A 16,591-nucleotide genomic window follows, 5' to 3' on the forward strand; every position below is an offset into this window, starting at 1 on the left:
TGTGACGTGCCATTTTGGTTTTCTTAACCATAAGACGAGGAAAAAAAGAAGAAAATATTTCACGTGGTGGTAGGCTGTTGTAAACTTAAAGTAAAACATAAAATTCAATAACAGCTGGTAGGTGGTATGTTATGCCTGAGACTGAGTCTCCTAGAAAATGATGGTGGAGGTCGTTATATAATGACTGAAGTAGTTTCTGTTATAAATACTAGTTTGCTTCAGAGGAAAAAAAAAAAAAGCGGGGGGTGGGGTGGAGAGGGAGGAAGGCTGTTCTCTTCAGATTGATGTGTGTGCACAGATGTTCTCCCTGAGGGAATCCCATAGTGCAGAGAGGTCCTTTTGGCAGTGGTGGGGGGAGCATGAGGCTGTGTGGGGCAGGCTGGCTGAGGAGCTGCAGGTCGCGATGCTCGCCCACTGCGGCTGGTCCAGCTGGGGCTCTATAGAGGCAGCATCTGTGTCCGTCTGCATCCTTCAGGTCTCAGTTTTCTGAGGTTAGGGGGACCATAGGCATAACAACTTATAGACTTGAAGTCGATGGCAGGTTTTTTACTGGCTCAAGGAGCCTTGTCTTTAGTCAAAAATACCTCTCTCCTTTCATTTTGCTTCCCTGTTCTTGGAACCAATAAGTTGCTGCATATGCAACTGTGTGTATGCCTTTGTCACTTCATGTGTGTATGGCACACCTGTGCACATACACGTGTGCACGTGGGCTTCTCCTGTATTTGGTTCTGACTTCAGGCAGCTGTTTGAAAATGTAGGTTCATGTAGTAATGTACTAAACACGTAAAACCAGTGTTAGTGTTCTAGACTGTTCTCCTTAGTATTTATTTACCAAAATGCAAAATAATAAGCATTTTAGTCACTTTACTACCTTCAGCTCTGACCCTGCTACCACTGGGTGGTTTGTTTGGCCTGTTTGCTTCTTTTACTAGTTTCAACTCTCACAAAACCTAAAAATTCACATGGCACGACAGCTTTTAAAAATGACGGGACACTGTCAGTGTGCACGGTAATGCCCTGTTCTGATACCCTTCATGCTGTTCAGACATAGGCATAGGTATGCTTAGTCCTTTTATATATACCTCCCCAGCTGTGTTTTCATTCAAATGTTTATTCACAGTTGCATAATAAATAGAGTTTGATTTGTACCTAATTGTAGTAACCGATTTTCATTATTTGTGAAAGTCATTGTCAGAATTCATTTATGGTTCTGACTGCAAAGAAACTTACAGTGACAACTTCATATGACCACAGCAATAAAATAATTAACTGGGTCACTTAAAACAAGTCAGTGGACAGGGCAGTAACTCTTGATATTTCAGGAATTATTTACACTTCTGTATTCACACTTCTGCAATACTTTTACTTTCTGATTGATAGGATTCTATTCTTGTTGTATTATAAGCTTTAATTATCTTACTAAAGTATTTTTCTGTTAAATTACTAATTTTACTGTTAAATTCACAAATTGAATGTGTGCTCTAATTTCTTCTCAGAGCTATGAGATAACTGTGGGCTAGGGTGGAAAAGCATTATGGGTATAGGCATGCAAGTGGGCTTGCCCAAGTGTCTATGTGCCATAAAATGTCTTAAATCTACAGACATAAACGTAGGATGAAGACACAGCCATTAAAAAGGCAGTCATTTTAGAGTGTCGCATAATTTAGACACTTTAAGTTATTGAAGTGCCATGAGTTTATTGCACCTAATTTATTAATACAATCATTTGGGATTCACTTATGTCTCTTGCTCTGCCCCAAAACAGAGGCTTTAAAGTCTGTTTAAAATGCACTGACTTTGCTTCAGCAGTAAAAGCCTAACATGTTTCTCAAAATACAGAGACACAAAAAATAACCATGGTACTGTAGTCCTTGCAGGTAATGGGTGGCTGTGTTCCTGTTTGTTTATATTTGTGTATTAAAGTAGGGTAGAGAGATGTAATAAAGACCAAGTGAGTTTGATTGCCATTTAGTTTTTCCATTGCCACATTTGGTGACGTGTTAACGGAGAAAATAGCCTGTCGTTTTGGCCTCTAACCAGGACAAAAAAAAAGATAACCCTGACAAATACCTTGCTACTGCTTGCATATTTTGAAAAATTAAAAAAAAAAAAAAAAAAAAAAGTTTGCACTTTATTTTTAATCGTTTTGTGTTCTGAATTGGCTTTCTTTAGTTTTCAGGTTCTATTATGTTTCTTTCCTACCCAGGAGCACTTTTGATGTGTTTAAGCAGTTAAGAAAACAGTGCTAAGGTGTGGTGTGGATGAAAAGGGGCACGGCAGAGAGCTGGAGACAAAAGAACCCACTTGATTGTAATACCTATGGAGTTTTGACAAAACAACTAGTGTGATAACCTGAGACAATTATGCACATGAAGAGTTTTTACTTCTAGGTTCTTTTTTTTTTTAAAAAAAAAAAAAAAAAAGTAAAAAATTCTCACTTTTTGTTATCTTTTTTTCCCCTAATCAGGACAGAATTTTACCCTAAGGCAGTTAGGAGTTTGTGAACCAGCAACTCGTCGAGGACTGGCATTTTGTGCGGAAATGGGGCTCCCCCACAGAGGTTACTCTATCAGTGCAGGGTCAGATGCTGATACTGAAAATGAAGGAGTGATGTCTCCAGAGCATGCCATGAGACTTTGGGGCAGGGGGGTCAAATCAGGGCGCAGTTCCTGTCTGTCGAGCCGTTCCAACTCAGCCCTCACTCTGACTGATACCGAACATGAAAACAAGTCCGACAGTGAAAATGGTAAGTTCTTATGCATATGCCCATCTATAAATCAATGTTTTATTTGCTGTTTTGGTTGGCATTCAATAATTTGAAATCTTTAAAGGAATGGCCTTGAATTATTTACCTTCACTTAATTAATTATTTATTTTTCCTCACAGAAAAGTCAATCTTCAGTATCAGTCCTAACTAATGCAAGCTTTGGCTGTAATGTTTTAGCTGTAACTTTGAAAGAATTTAATCATAAAAAAGATTAGCTCTGTTTTATCTCAGGCCATGTCACCTGTTACCCTTTGGGGAACAGCTAAGTAAGTGGTGATAAAGTTGATCCCCAAGGCCAGCTTGCAATCAAAGGTTTCATTGTAAACTCTTCTTCAAGGCATCTTGGAGAAGTTGCAGAATCTTAGAATGGATGAATGAACGCAAAGAATGGCTTATTAACAGGGCTCAAAGAAATTTGATTGTGCTTTAAACTTCCTAGTTGATGAGAGCAATTGAAATTGTGTTGAAGAGGGACATGTGGCCTTTGACGTGCCTGGGGGACTGGATTACTGTGCAATTAAAATCTGAAAAAAAAAATCTCAAGAGCAGCTTTGTAGGATGTGGGGTATGACCGTTGTATATTAAGGCTCAGTGTTTAAATGGAAATAGGTTAATGCAATTGACTGATTCATTTTTAAAGTTTTTCAAAATTTTTTTACCTCCACTTGAGACTGTGAACAGAACCTAATGTGGTGTTAAATGTTAAATGCATAAATCCTAGAAAACATTTTGTGTTTAACTTTGGTTTATTTGCAGATTTTCAGCTTTATTAGAATTAAAATGATTGTTCTATTAACTTGATAGCTTTCTATATGACAATTTCAAAACAAGAGTAACAAAAAATAAGTTAAAATGAAAATTAGAGTGATGGCTGTTGCCTGCATGTCTACACTTAATTTTATTAATTTACTAAACCTGAGCTGTACAAAAGTCAGAGCAATTTTATTTCTATCTGCTGGCAATTGTGGTGAACAGCAATGTAGGTGTGTATGTATGGTAATCCTTTTTTTTTTTTTTTTTTAAAAAAAAAGCGCTTTTATTTTATCCTCTAAACAATAATGTTTAGTCCGACCTATTTATTATTTTCCCTTTAGTTTGAGAAGACAAAATCAAAGCTATATTTTGGGTTTATTCACACTTGTTGCCTTACCTCTGGCCTGTTCTAACTGAAGATGTCTGTGCAAGATGGCTGTTTCAGAGAGGAGCCTCCTTTCTGTGTTGGACTTAATGCCACATGATACCTGAGGAGACAGCTCTCCATGTTTGCAGGTGTTTTGTCTCACGCTTGGAAAACCTGTTTTGACTCGGAGGCAAGTTTTGAAAGAGGAGGACAGGAGTACTTGCCTGCCTCCTTTTGGCAGTGGAGTTTCTGTTGGATGACCCTTGATATTTCAGCTACAAAGCAATCTAGAAAAAATTTTTGAGCGGCCTTGTGATTATTCTTCTGAAGCCTCTATGCTGAAATGTTCTCTTAATTATTTTGTAACCCCACATTAATGATCTTGAAAGTACACATTTTTATATACATGCATACACAGACACACGCACAATTTCCTTAAGAGAGTTGTATCTTTACATTACCAAAGAGGTAACTTCTTCAGAAGCACAATAGGTTCAGTATACTTTTTTGTATAAACTTTATATTTACAATTTTTGAAAAAGCAAAATGCCTGATTACAATATGCCAAAACTTTCTCCATGAAGTTAAAGTTGGAATTCTGTTTTATTTTGTCAGGTGTGAGAAGCCTGTGAATATGTTAGAAGAGACATAATTCTGCACTGGTTAGAATTATGCAAGGGATGTCTAATGTTTGATACAACTTCAAAGAAGAGTTTAGTCACTAAAAAGGATTACAGTTGATTTCTGTATTGATAGGGAGGCCAGCAATCCAACTTAAGAAGGTAGTAGGACTGCTGTGAGGCTAATGAAATTTCGATGGCTTGAGAGTCCCCTAGAGTTAAGAAACTTACATAATTCTGACCATGTCATGGGTCGCCATTTCAGCGGAGACGTTATGGAAGTGGTGAAAAGCTAAATCTTCTTTGGTATTTTTCTCTGAATTTTTGTTTCCACCGAACATGGAAGATTTGGCTGAGAAACGGGTTTATACATGTAGTTGGAACTCAGTATGTTAAATGCTCATGGTAGAATAGAAAATATAATTTAAAGCCAGGGAAGCCATATCATCCTGGGAGGCACAGGTGCTCTAATCAAAGGGCCAACCTGCAGGTGTGAGTTTGTTAATTTGTGGCTTGAAGTTAACAGCTGTGCCAGTACACTGTTAAAATCTGACAAATCTAGTAAGTCTTTGAAACCAAAGTTAGAGTTACTATGAGTTCTCTGTACTGTGTTCCCCTTTGCTATGTGTGAAAGCTTCCTGAATGAATTTGATGAAATTGTTGTACAGGTGAATGCATTTCTATGCAACATGTTTACCTTCAAGGCTGATAAGGAGCAACAGGTTATGATAAGCTAAACACAACAGTAGATGATACTTTCCTCACCTAAAGCCCCCAGTTCTTGAGCGATCCCACTGTTCACCCAGTAAAACTGTTCACTGTTTAAATAGTCCATTACCATAAGCAGACCGTATTGTAGTTCATGGGCCTATTCACGATGATAAGAACTGTGATTTATCCTACAGGTTTATGAACTCAGAAGTAACCATTTGTTGAAGGTACTTTGGGTTTTCTTTCTCATCAGTTAGGCAAGAAGAGAAGCTTGGCATCAAAACACAATTTCCTTTCCTTCCTTGTAACCTTTCTGTGTATTTGCTCTTTCAAAATAGTTGTGGACTGCATATCCCTCAGAAAGGCAAAGCTCAAGGTTCTGTGGCATAATTATGATAAGTGGAAATAGTTTGAAGATATTGAATTTTATTTTTTGAGGTCTCAACATTATGTTTCTAAGATCCTCCAAAAGCAACCTAGATTTGTGAATAATATTGGCAGGATTAGAAGTTTCTTTAAACAAAAAAATATTGCACATAATTATGTTGCAAAATTAAATGCACTAATACCATGAATGCCAGCAGATTAAAAAAAAAACCAAACGCAACCAAACAAAAAACAAACAAACAAACAAAAAAACCCCAAAAAACAAAAACATTAGAACTGTTTTTGAAACATAGGGCTTATAGATGTATTCTCACATCAAGTTCTAGGTTACTGCTCAGTAAATCATTCTGAAGAGAAATATTTTTCTTTGAGCTCATTCATGTTCCATATAGGACTCTTGGCATCATATTCTGAGAGATTTGTCATGTCAGCCTCCCTGAAGGAGGACCTGCATCTGTTAATCTGGGCAACCTACCAGTGTCACGTACTATATGATGTATCACTTGGAGAACACCAAGCACGCATGTGCTTCTTCAGGCTTTCTTCTCCATTCCCTTTGCAAGTTACTTCATAAATGCTGCATCAAGAAATTTATGTTAGTAATTGTTATAGGAGCTGTGGCTTTGAAATACAAGCAGTTCATCTTTTACATGCTTGCCAGTAACTTTATGTTGTTAAGCTGTTCTAAGATTACTAAGGCTTGTCTTTTAAACTTGATAAATATTACAGCAGAGTATGAGCTAGAAGTTATAGTTAGGCCTCAAATGGCCCTTTTGCCTCAAGAGTCAATATATTTTTAAGGTCTCTTAGAATACACTTATTTATTTCAATTATTTTAAAATCTGTGAAACTGCAATCCCTGACTTTATGAGACATCAGAAAGCTAATAAGCAAAACATGAAAGTTAATCGAGCAAGTTATTCCCAAAGTCCAGCTCCTTATAGTGTTATTTATTTATTGTGAAGTTATATGACCAGTTTTGTACTGACCCTCCTGCTGGCCTGAAGCTCAGGCTGCGGCAATGATTGCAACTGGGAAGTCACTCATTTAAGACTTGAGCAAGTCTGTTTCACCTTCTGTCCCTTTGGAAGCAGTATTGACTGTGCTTCTGAAGAAGAGCTGGGCACAAGGACAGAAGCGTGCTACATAGTTGACTCTGCCCACAGCCACAAAGTCTATCCAGGCATACAGAAAATCATTCTGATGGCACTAGAATTCAGGGTTTATTTTCTTACTTAGGGAAAGTTTTGCACTGATGGGGGTTTGTTAGAACACCAGGGAGACCAGGATATAGCAAAATAAAAAGAAGAAAGGGAGAGAGGAATATGAGATCATGGCCTCAGACAGTTGTTCTGAATTGGCTAGATAAATTATTTGAAACTTGGACCCATTTTTCACAGATCCAGAAAAGTGGATGCTGCTGGTAGAATGTTCATTGCTGAGGATTTCTATAAAGAGAAATTATCAGTTTGAGCTGTGTGGGCACCTGCTTGCTTCCTCTCCAAGTTAGCCAGTTACTGAAGATGGCATTCTTGTGAACCTAATACTCTCTTGTCCTTCCAGAATGGTGAATTTACTGGCATTCAGATCTCTGAAAACCAAGAAATATATTGGTAAGATACTTGTCAAGACATTTTAAATCTGTTCTCTCTAACCCAGTACATCTATAACTTATACTGGCACTCTGCATTCTTAAATAATGCACATCATTCAGGAAGTAGTGTTACATATTTTCACCTCTTTAACATCCTTCTTTATGCTAAGGCAAAACTTGACTTAGATGGACTCTACTGAATAGGAGCTGCTTGGTACCTGCTAGCCAAATGCTGAGCCTGCTGATCAAAACCAGCCACATAGCTGATGAATTAATATTCATCTTACTGCCATACCACCATTTACAGCTTCTTCACTCTTTCCCACAGTATTCCATCTAGCAATTATCTACCCCTCATTAAGCATGCCAATATCTCTTAAATCCTGCTTTGCTGCTAAGAAATTTCATGACCAGGAAATCAGTCTGTTTTATTGTTGACATATTTCAGCTCTGAAATAATATTTAATGTCTAAACAGGCATAGAATTTTTTCCCTGGTTACAGAAACAGGGAAAAGCAATCCATACAAAAATGTAGTCATCCCTGGTTTTCTGCAATACTACCACCAGTTTTCTGTAGTTATGCAAATTTTCAGATTCTGTTATATTATGATTGTAGTTCTGTGGGTATATGTCAATAAATCTTCCTAGCATTCACTGTTATTGCAATTTAAAATCATGTTTCTAATTCCTTTGGCAAGTCATAGCTAAAGAGGGAGCAGCTGAGCTGACCTCTTTCCAGTAACTTTTTGGGATCTCCTGGATTTCAGAGGTTTGAGTGTCACTGAACTTGCTGTTGAGGAAAGGTGTGAGATTCCAAAGGGATGATGCTGTCATGATGGGAGTCTGCTACAGAACATCATGCCAGGGGATGAGGCTCTCTGGAAACACTAAACCAAATCTTCTGATGCACAGGAAATGTAGGCTTAGCAATAAAATTAGAATTGGGGTCTGCAAGGAAGAACAAATCTAAGAAGAAAATTTCAGAGAATTCACTCTTGGCAGTTGAACTTATAAATCCTTCTGACATTAAGGAGTGGTGAAAGGGATGTTTAAAGGCCAACTGTGATATTTCAGGGTTTCTCCAGAGATCTAAATTTCAAGGAAGAACCATGCAGAATGTGGAAGGAAGGTCAAATTTCGGAGGAGGAGCTTACAAAGACGGAATTGGGGAGGTCCATGCATACAAATAAAATTGAGACACAGTCAGCAAAAAAAATGAAGAATTGTACAGAAACATGAATGCTAAGAAAAGGGGAAAGTGGGAGTTTGTTTATTACTTAACAGAAGACTGGTAATATATTGCTGATATGTTTTCTTCTGGCTGTTTTTGTTTCAGCATTTGCCACATGAGTAACTGATCACAGAGCTAACCTTTTTACTATTAAATAAAGGTTTAGAGGTTATCTAGGTAAATAAAATTTGCCCTGCTTGTATAGAGTGTCTACAGCCTCTGGGCTTTTTATGACTCCTTACCACTGAGGATGGATATGGTTCTGGAATACAAAACCATAAAAACAGGGTAACTTCTGAAGTGGCAAAAAGAAGAAGGAACCTGCCTAATCAGTTAGGTAGGAAACATCTTAGAAAAAAAATGTTAAAAGTTTATGCTTTATAACAATAAGCATCTGTTTCTACTAAGTGAGTCTTCTCAAGCTATACTGATTTCCTTCTGTGATACTGTAAGCCACTCCTTGATAAGGAAAAAGGAGCAGACGCTAACAGTAATAGGTATTTTGATATTAGTAAGGCTTCTGACTCTGCCTCACTCCTGACATACTCATAAATAGAGACACATGGTATAGGTTCATTATTGCAAGATAAATGTACTGTTTATTGGAAAAATCCATAAAGAATTATTATTAGTATTTCATGAACTGGCAAGTTGAATCAAATAGTGCTCCACATAGACTGACAAGATTTTCTTAATGACTTGGATAATGCAGATAGAACATTGTAACCTGCAAAGAATCACCTGCACTTTGTAGGACAGGATGAAAGCTGGAGAAGTAATTCCACATGAAAACATGCAGTTCAGTTAATACAAGTGCGAAGACCTACATTTAAGTGAGAATACTAATATTTCCTAAATGTGAGAAAGACAAGTGGCTGAATCACAGTCCTTTAGAAAATCATAGAATAATTCATCTTAGAAAGGACCTTTTGAGTTATGCGGTTCAACCATCTGTTTAGAGCTGGACTAACATTGATTTAGATGAGGTTGCTCAAGGCCTTGTTCAGTCGAATTTTTTTTTTAATTTACAAGAAGAGAGATTTCACATGATCTCTGGGCAACTCTTCTGGTGCCTAACCGATTTAATTGTGAATATTTTTTCCCCCTCTATATTAGAGTTTCCCTTGCTGCAATTGTGATCACTGGAAGACCAAAGTTAGATTTCTCCTATTTACCATTTCCAGGCTCACTCATCTTCTCTTCGGGTTGTGTCCTTCAGGACTCCAATCATCTTGGTCAGTCTCCACTGAATTAGTTCCAGATTGTCAAGGTTGTACAAGTTCTGGCAAACCCCAGACTCTATATTGTACCCTAGATGTGGTCTTCAAATGATGAATAAAAGGGACTAATCACTTCCCAGGGTATGCTGGCTCCATTCTTCTGAATGCAACCCAGTATGTGGTTAGGCCTTATTGTTGAAAGGGCACGCTGCTGAACTTGTTGCCCGCATTGACTCCCCAGGTTCTTTACTACAAAGCTGCTTTCCAGTGGGCTCCCAGCCAGTACTGTTAGATGAGGTTATTCTGCCTTTGGAATTCATTAGGTTCTTTCAGCCAGTTCTTGCAGCCTGTTGAGATGCCTCTTGTCCTGCAGTGTGTTGATCACTCTGTCCAGCTTGGTGTCATCCACAAACTTGCTGAGGGCACATTCCATCCCATTCATTCTCAATATGTTGAATGTAGTACAGAAATAAAACAGCATCAGTGCCAGTATTAGCCCCTCAGGAATGCCATTAATATTGACCAATGGTTGGTCTTTGTACTACAAACCACTGTTCTTTCAGTCTCTTCGTACAACCAATTTTCCACATTTTGTAGCTCGCCCATCCAGTCTGTCTTTCTGCAGCTTTGCTACAAGGATACTATGGGAGACCATGTTGAAAGCCTTTCTAAAGCAAAGGAAAACAACACCTGCCACTCTCCCTTTGTCAGCTGAGACAATTAACTGTTCATGGTAAGCCATCAGGTTGTTTGGGTATGATTTGCCTTTGGTAAACATGTGCTGGCTGTTCTCAATCACTTTCTTTTCCTGGAGCTCTATCCAGGGTTATGAAGGATAACTCCAGCAGTATGTGTTCGTAATCTTCCCTGGGAGACTAGGGTGAGGCTGACTGCCTCTTCTTCCCCACATACTTATCCTTCTTGAACATTACCTTTATCTTCTAAGAAGTCATCAGAAACCTTCCTCCATTGCCATGACCTTTCAAGGAATCACAGGGTGGCCTTTCACTGACATTGGTCAGCTCTGCCAGCACCCATGGATGCCTCCTTGTCTCATCCCCTTAGCTTGTGTGGACTTGTGCCCGGCTTGTGTAAGTGCTGCTTGTTAGCTTGCTCTTCACCTGCAAGGAACTGGCAACCAGCTGCAGTTGAGCTTTGGCTTTCTTGTTCCACATCCTGCATGTTCAGGAACCATTTCTGTATTCCCCTGGGGTAGCCATCAGCTGAAGGCTGTAGTGCTTATTTGTCCACAGTGTTTTCTGTGGTATATGAGAGTTTCTTCCACAACCTTATAACATGTCTTTTGAGTACAGCACAGCTGAAATAGTCTGACTGCTGTGCTCAGCAGTGCTAAGACAGACAGACTGTGTCTCTGTGAAAGAGATTGCTGGGGACCATGTGAATATTTCATCTCTGATTTTCCAAAGCAATTAAAAAATGTTGGGGGTAGTTCCTGTTGGTCCTGAGTTTTGGGAGAGGATGGACAAAAGAAATTCTTCATTTCTGTTCTAGTTTTGTGGGTTTTTAGTTTTGTTTTTTTTGTTGTTGTTGGTTTTTTTTGTGTGTTTTTGTGTGTGTGTCTGAGATGATTGTGTTATCGTTCAACCCAAAAATGAACAAGCAGGAAACCTATTGAGAAAAATGAAGGCTATAAAAATGTTGCTTTGCAATTTACTATAACCTTAATATTTATATCCTGTTTAATCTTCCAGTTGGAAATGATTAACTTCAGATAGATTTTTTTTTTTCTCCTTATTTTAAGGTTGATGTAAAAAAATATCGTTCTCCAGTCTACCTAAACAAAATGTGTTCTTCCGGATGTGCCTGTGCAAGGAAATCTTAAAGCAAGCATATCTTTTTCTTTTAGGTTGTGTGTATTTTAATTGTAAGGTTGCCATGAAAGCAAAGCATGCTTTGCACAGCTATAAACTGATGATCTCTGCTGTTTTGATTTGGAATGTGGTTTTGATGTCCTTGAAAAATCACAGTGGTAGCAGTAAATTGTTTTAATTAATGAATTGGAGAGCAACAGATTTGCTGAATCAGGTTTATTGACATAATTATCACTGGAATAAAAAGCAGAAAAAAATATGTCAAAGCTGTGTGATTATTTGGTTTGTTGTCATTTGAAAGCCAGTTTCTCAGCAGTCACTTCCTTAATTTCCTTTATATTTATGTGGATATAGGGGTGTGTATATAGATATAAACATACACATATATACACATACATTTATATATTCATTACAAAAAGCCAAATTAAAGGGTAGAGGCAAAATCTAAATAGTGCCTGTTCTATATAAAGTTGGCTTATTCATATTCAGTTGTTAAAGGTGTTTTTTAAACGTCATCTAATTTTAATTTGAAATAAGATTTTAATTGTTTTACTTGTGTAATTAAATATGTAGGATTGAGAAAACAATCCAATAATGATTTTAAAGTTTAAAATAAATATAGGCTGTGCTATCATCAGAGTACCAGTAATAATTATAGGTGACAGCCTTTGTATAATGGTCAAATAACAGCTGGAAAAAATTGTCAAGTTTGTTGTTGGTGGTGGTTGGTTGGTTGTTTTTTTTGTTTGGTGTTTTTGTTTGTTTTTGTTTTGTTTGGGTTTTTTGTTTGTGTTTTTGTTGTTGTTGAGTTGTTATTTTTTGCTTCTGTGTTTTTTTTTCTGAAAAGCTGCAAAGGCTTTTGGAATAGACAGTTCTTCATTTTGATATTTTCTGGATAAAAGGTTCTATTTCTTGAATTCAGATGAGAATTCATTTTGAAATAAGTTTCAAGTCAAATTTTAAAATGAAATACTTTTACAGTTATTAAAACAGTGTGTGATTGGAAATGATCAGAACTTTTTTTTGGTCTATATAATGTGCTGCGTGATTTGTTGGCAAAATTTAAGGTTTTTTTGATTTAAGGTTGAAAGAAGATGAGCTCTCAAATCTCAGGAAAAGAAATGCATGTTAGCAAAATGCTTTTGATTTTTCTTCCACCTCCCCCTCATTTTCTGTACCTTTTTTTCCTAAATTATATAGGTTTTGTGGTTAGTTGCCTGCTGTTTTCATGTGTATGTTGTAGAGAAGCGTGGTTTTGGCACACTGAAACCAAGGTGAATTTTTTTTTTAACTTCATGTTAGAAACCTTTCAGGGGAAGGGCTTTTGCCTGCTGTGTTCATTGTGGATTAGTCTTGATTTCTATATAGTGCACAGGAACTTGCAAAATACTTATGAATACCTTGCTTTGATTTTTAAAAAATAATAATTTTTTTTTTTTTTTTACTTTTTTTTTTTACTTTAAATTTTGCAATTGTGAACCCACAGCATCAAGTTAGGAAAGATGAGGGAAAACAATATAAGTTAGATGTGGATTAAATGATGAATATGCAAATGGTTAATGCATGTATCGTTCGTATTTTTTATTAGAACAGCTATAGTAGGTAACAATTTTCTCGGGGTTTGAAGGTTCTGTGCAGCTGCAGTGCCAGGTCTGCACTGCCACTACCAAATCCCTCCCCAGGGTGCTGTGTCTGCTGAGTAGGTACGTCTGAGACAAAATGTGGGTGTTTCTACCTCCAGTGCTGTATTTGCAGCAGAAAAAGAAGCAAGTGACCTGGGAAACCTGTGTTGCAGGTTGTCAGGCCATAGCAGTGTGAAGACTGACAACAGACTGACTTCTCTGGTTGACTACATTATGATTGCTTTTTGTCCTTCGCTTGTGAAATAGATGCATAAATGTGTGTGTGTGACTGTGTATGCGTATATATGGCTGTCCTTACAAGACCTTTCAGTTTTATTTTCATGGCTAATATGTATAGTTTTCTTTCAGATTAAACATACAGGGTTGAAGACTGGTTTCTTCTTCTTCTTCAAATGATCTAAAAACTTACAAGCATTTCCATAGCAAATGTGTATGCAGTCATGAGCATAGGCAAAGAAAAGCTATTCTGGTGTTAGACACTCTGCCACTGACCTACTGTATGCTAGATAGAATGATATTTTTTCCAGTCGCTGGGTTTTTATAGATGTAATATTTCTATAAACCACTTTACACTTAGAAATAAAATGTTCTGTGTAATTGCTGATGTCTAATGTTATGGAGTCTCAGTCTGCACCTGTGGCAAATAGTCTAAAGAGTTTGGGTTGCTTCGTGTCAATACAAAACTTGAATTTCTTTTCATAGGGTGTTTCATGCAACCAAACTATTGGTCACTTGTGCAGTTTGTAGAAAAAATAGCAGAAACAAGAAATCTAAGATCCTTTTTGGCAAAAGTTTGTGGAAAAGGTTTCAGAGTTTTCTGCTTACTGTTCAAGATAGTTATTGAATGTATCAAGACAGAATATTCAAAAGAACTTCAAAGATTATAAACTAAGTTTCCAAGATACCTGGGTCAAAATGACTTGGAAAAGAGCGACCTCTAGCATCACTATTTGGTTAAATGGATAGTATCCAGTTTCCTTCCATGTCAAGTTAACCAGAATTGTTCAAATTGCTAAGTTCTTCATTGTATGATTGCTGTATTTTCAATAAGGAGATTTAACATTGCTTAAAAGCTGCACTCAGTGGGGAATTCTGCTGCTTGTTTCCTTAACTACTTTAGCTGCAGAGAACATATGACGTCTTTTTCATTAACTGTCTTTGCTGCTTGTTTGCTTTCAGTTGAGTTCTAGGAGATTGGTATATTGTTTTGTAAACTCAATATTGCTGGGTTCTGGCTGCTTATGGCAATTGAGATGAGATTAGATGCTTTTGTTAACAGGCCCCAGACTTTAAATTTATAGGGACTAGGCACCATCTGCTCCCAATTAAAGGTCCTGAGCTCTGAAATTAATTCCTTCCATTGGTCCATTAGACTCAGTCTTTTGACCTGAAGTCATGATAAGGTTATATTAGCCTCTCGAGCCTTGGAAAAGTGAGGAGTTCATGCAGGGACAGTGGTGGTTATTCCTTTTAGTTCTTGTATCAGTCTAGTTAAAGGCAGACAGTAATGATTGTTTTTCCATTTTACAGGTAGAGTTTTTTGAAAGTGTGTTGGAGATTTAGAGTTGTCCTCAGAGTTGTAATAGGACTTGTTCTCCTAAGTCATATAAGAGCTTTTGAAAATCTTACCCAGAAAAATCAAATTGAAATAGAGAATGTTGACTAAATTCACAGCAAGACTTGATATAGAAGTGGGTCGAGTGTAGAAGTCTGTTGTTCTCAGAGTTATATTTGCTTGTTAGATTAGCTGTGTTTTGCCTTGGCTGTCTTTCATCCATTCTGTCTGCAGCTGCAAAATAATGGGGGATCTCACCAAAAACTCTGTCTCTAGAATTGTACCACCAGTGCTTTTGCTGACTTTGTCCTGTGGTGTGTAAATGTTTCAGAGAAAGAAATGAATGGATAGACAAACTGGTTCACATTTTTGTGGTTGTAACTTGCCCCTCCCTTCACATTTCCTTTGTATACTTGCCTGAAAATTGAAGTTTGCTCTCTAAAACTACAGCAAGGACTACTGTGGAGTACGGAGAACCACAACTGTTTTAGTTCCAAAAGAAAAGCTCTAAGACGCCAAGTAACTATGCTCGTTGTTTAACATTCCTCATACACATGAAAATTTATGTTAAATGTTTCAGGATCTGGTAGTTCCTCAGCAGACTTCGGTTTAATTTGTGTGGTGCTAGCAAGTTCCTGGAAGACAGTTTGTAAGAGTATTGTTTTTGAGACAAAAATCTCTTCAATGTCTAAGGCTATTTGTGTCTTACCCCAAAATGCAACTTATTAGAATGTTTTGGGATCTGCTGGCCATTAGGCTATGAGCAGAACCAAGCAAGGAGAGAGTTCATATGCCTGGTTTTATTCCTGTGTCACAATTCCCATGACATAAAAAATGCAGCAACGTTTGAATTCATACAGGGAGCAAACAAAGTCAAAGTGACTGCCTTCTCAGCATGGAAAGAATGACTTGTGACTGCTTTACCTGAGTGTTGCTTGTTGGCAACCTGTCAGCCAGAGGTTAAACTCAAGAGTTTATTTTTTTTATTATTCTCCTCACCTCTTTCTGTCTAAGTCATACATTTCTTATTCATGTGGCAATGAGGATATTTATCCACTCCCAGCGCTGCAGAGATTTATGCCTTCAAGGCTGATGGCAATGCCATTTCCTTCTGCCATCTTGATGCTGCCAAGGCAGTTTTATGTAGTTGTGTCACTCCTCTGTTTTTTAGGTTGCCAGAAGATGGGTGTACCTGCTAGGTGAGCCCTGTAACTACTGAATGAAAAGGCTGAAATACTTTGTCATGTACATGGGGAAAACACCTCTTCTTGCTATTCTACAGTTACAATTCTTATTTCCAGCAAGGCCAAGTTGCAAGCAGACAAGAACCTCTTGTCTTTAAAAAGTGGATTTCAGTACGATCTAGATGTATCCATGTAACAGCAGTTCATAAACAGCAGATAAAAGTATTTTCATCTGCTGCCTTCAATTAGGAGCTCGTAAAGTTTAATAATTTGGAAGATACCTATTTTTCAACATTACCTAAACTAGAATAATGTTGGAGTCCTCATGATACTATGTGTTGTTTGTAAAGTGTGGCTTAGATGGCTCTGTAGCATGTATATACATTTCAAAATTCAGTTTCAGTTGTTAAAGATGCCCCGCTACATTTTTGGAAAGATAAATTAGTGTTCTTACCTTTTTTTTTTTTTTTTTTTTCCAAATATAACATATCACATAAAGCTATTAATCGAACTTACCCAGAAAATGCTGGAGTGCCTGCTTTGCGTACATTAATAACTTTCTTCTTATCCAGAGAGTCATCTTTGCAATTCTGGGACTTAGGGAACACATTTAAACAACTGTAACAATATTGAAAAAAAGTTAAGAATCCACATACTTTTAGTTAGCAAATTGCTTTTAAAAAAAACCCCACAAAATAATTTCTTTCTTGGTTTCTTATAAGTTCT

At 37.3% G+C, this 16,591-nt stretch overlaps 1 protein-coding gene across 3 annotated transcripts in view; it reads left to right on the plus strand.

Annotated features, from left to right (window-relative positions):
* TENM3 (teneurin transmembrane protein 3) overlaps positions 1-16,591 on the plus strand; it is a 319,771-nt gene that overhangs the window by 17,764 nt on the left and 285,416 nt on the right. For all 3 annotated transcript variants that reach the window (XM_082051699.1, XM_082051700.1, XM_082051701.1), the window contains exon 3: positions 2,468-2,746. In XM_082051699.1, coding sequence (XP_081907825.1) covers positions 2,468-2,746 — 279 coding nt within the window. The remainder of the gene's footprint in view (positions 1-2,467; positions 2,747-16,591) is intronic.

This window comes from Streptopelia decaocto (genome assembly GCF_964273445.1).
Source record: "Streptopelia decaocto genome assembly, chromosome: 4".
Lineage (NCBI taxonomy): Eukaryota > Metazoa > Chordata > Aves > Columbiformes > Columbidae > Streptopelia > Streptopelia decaocto.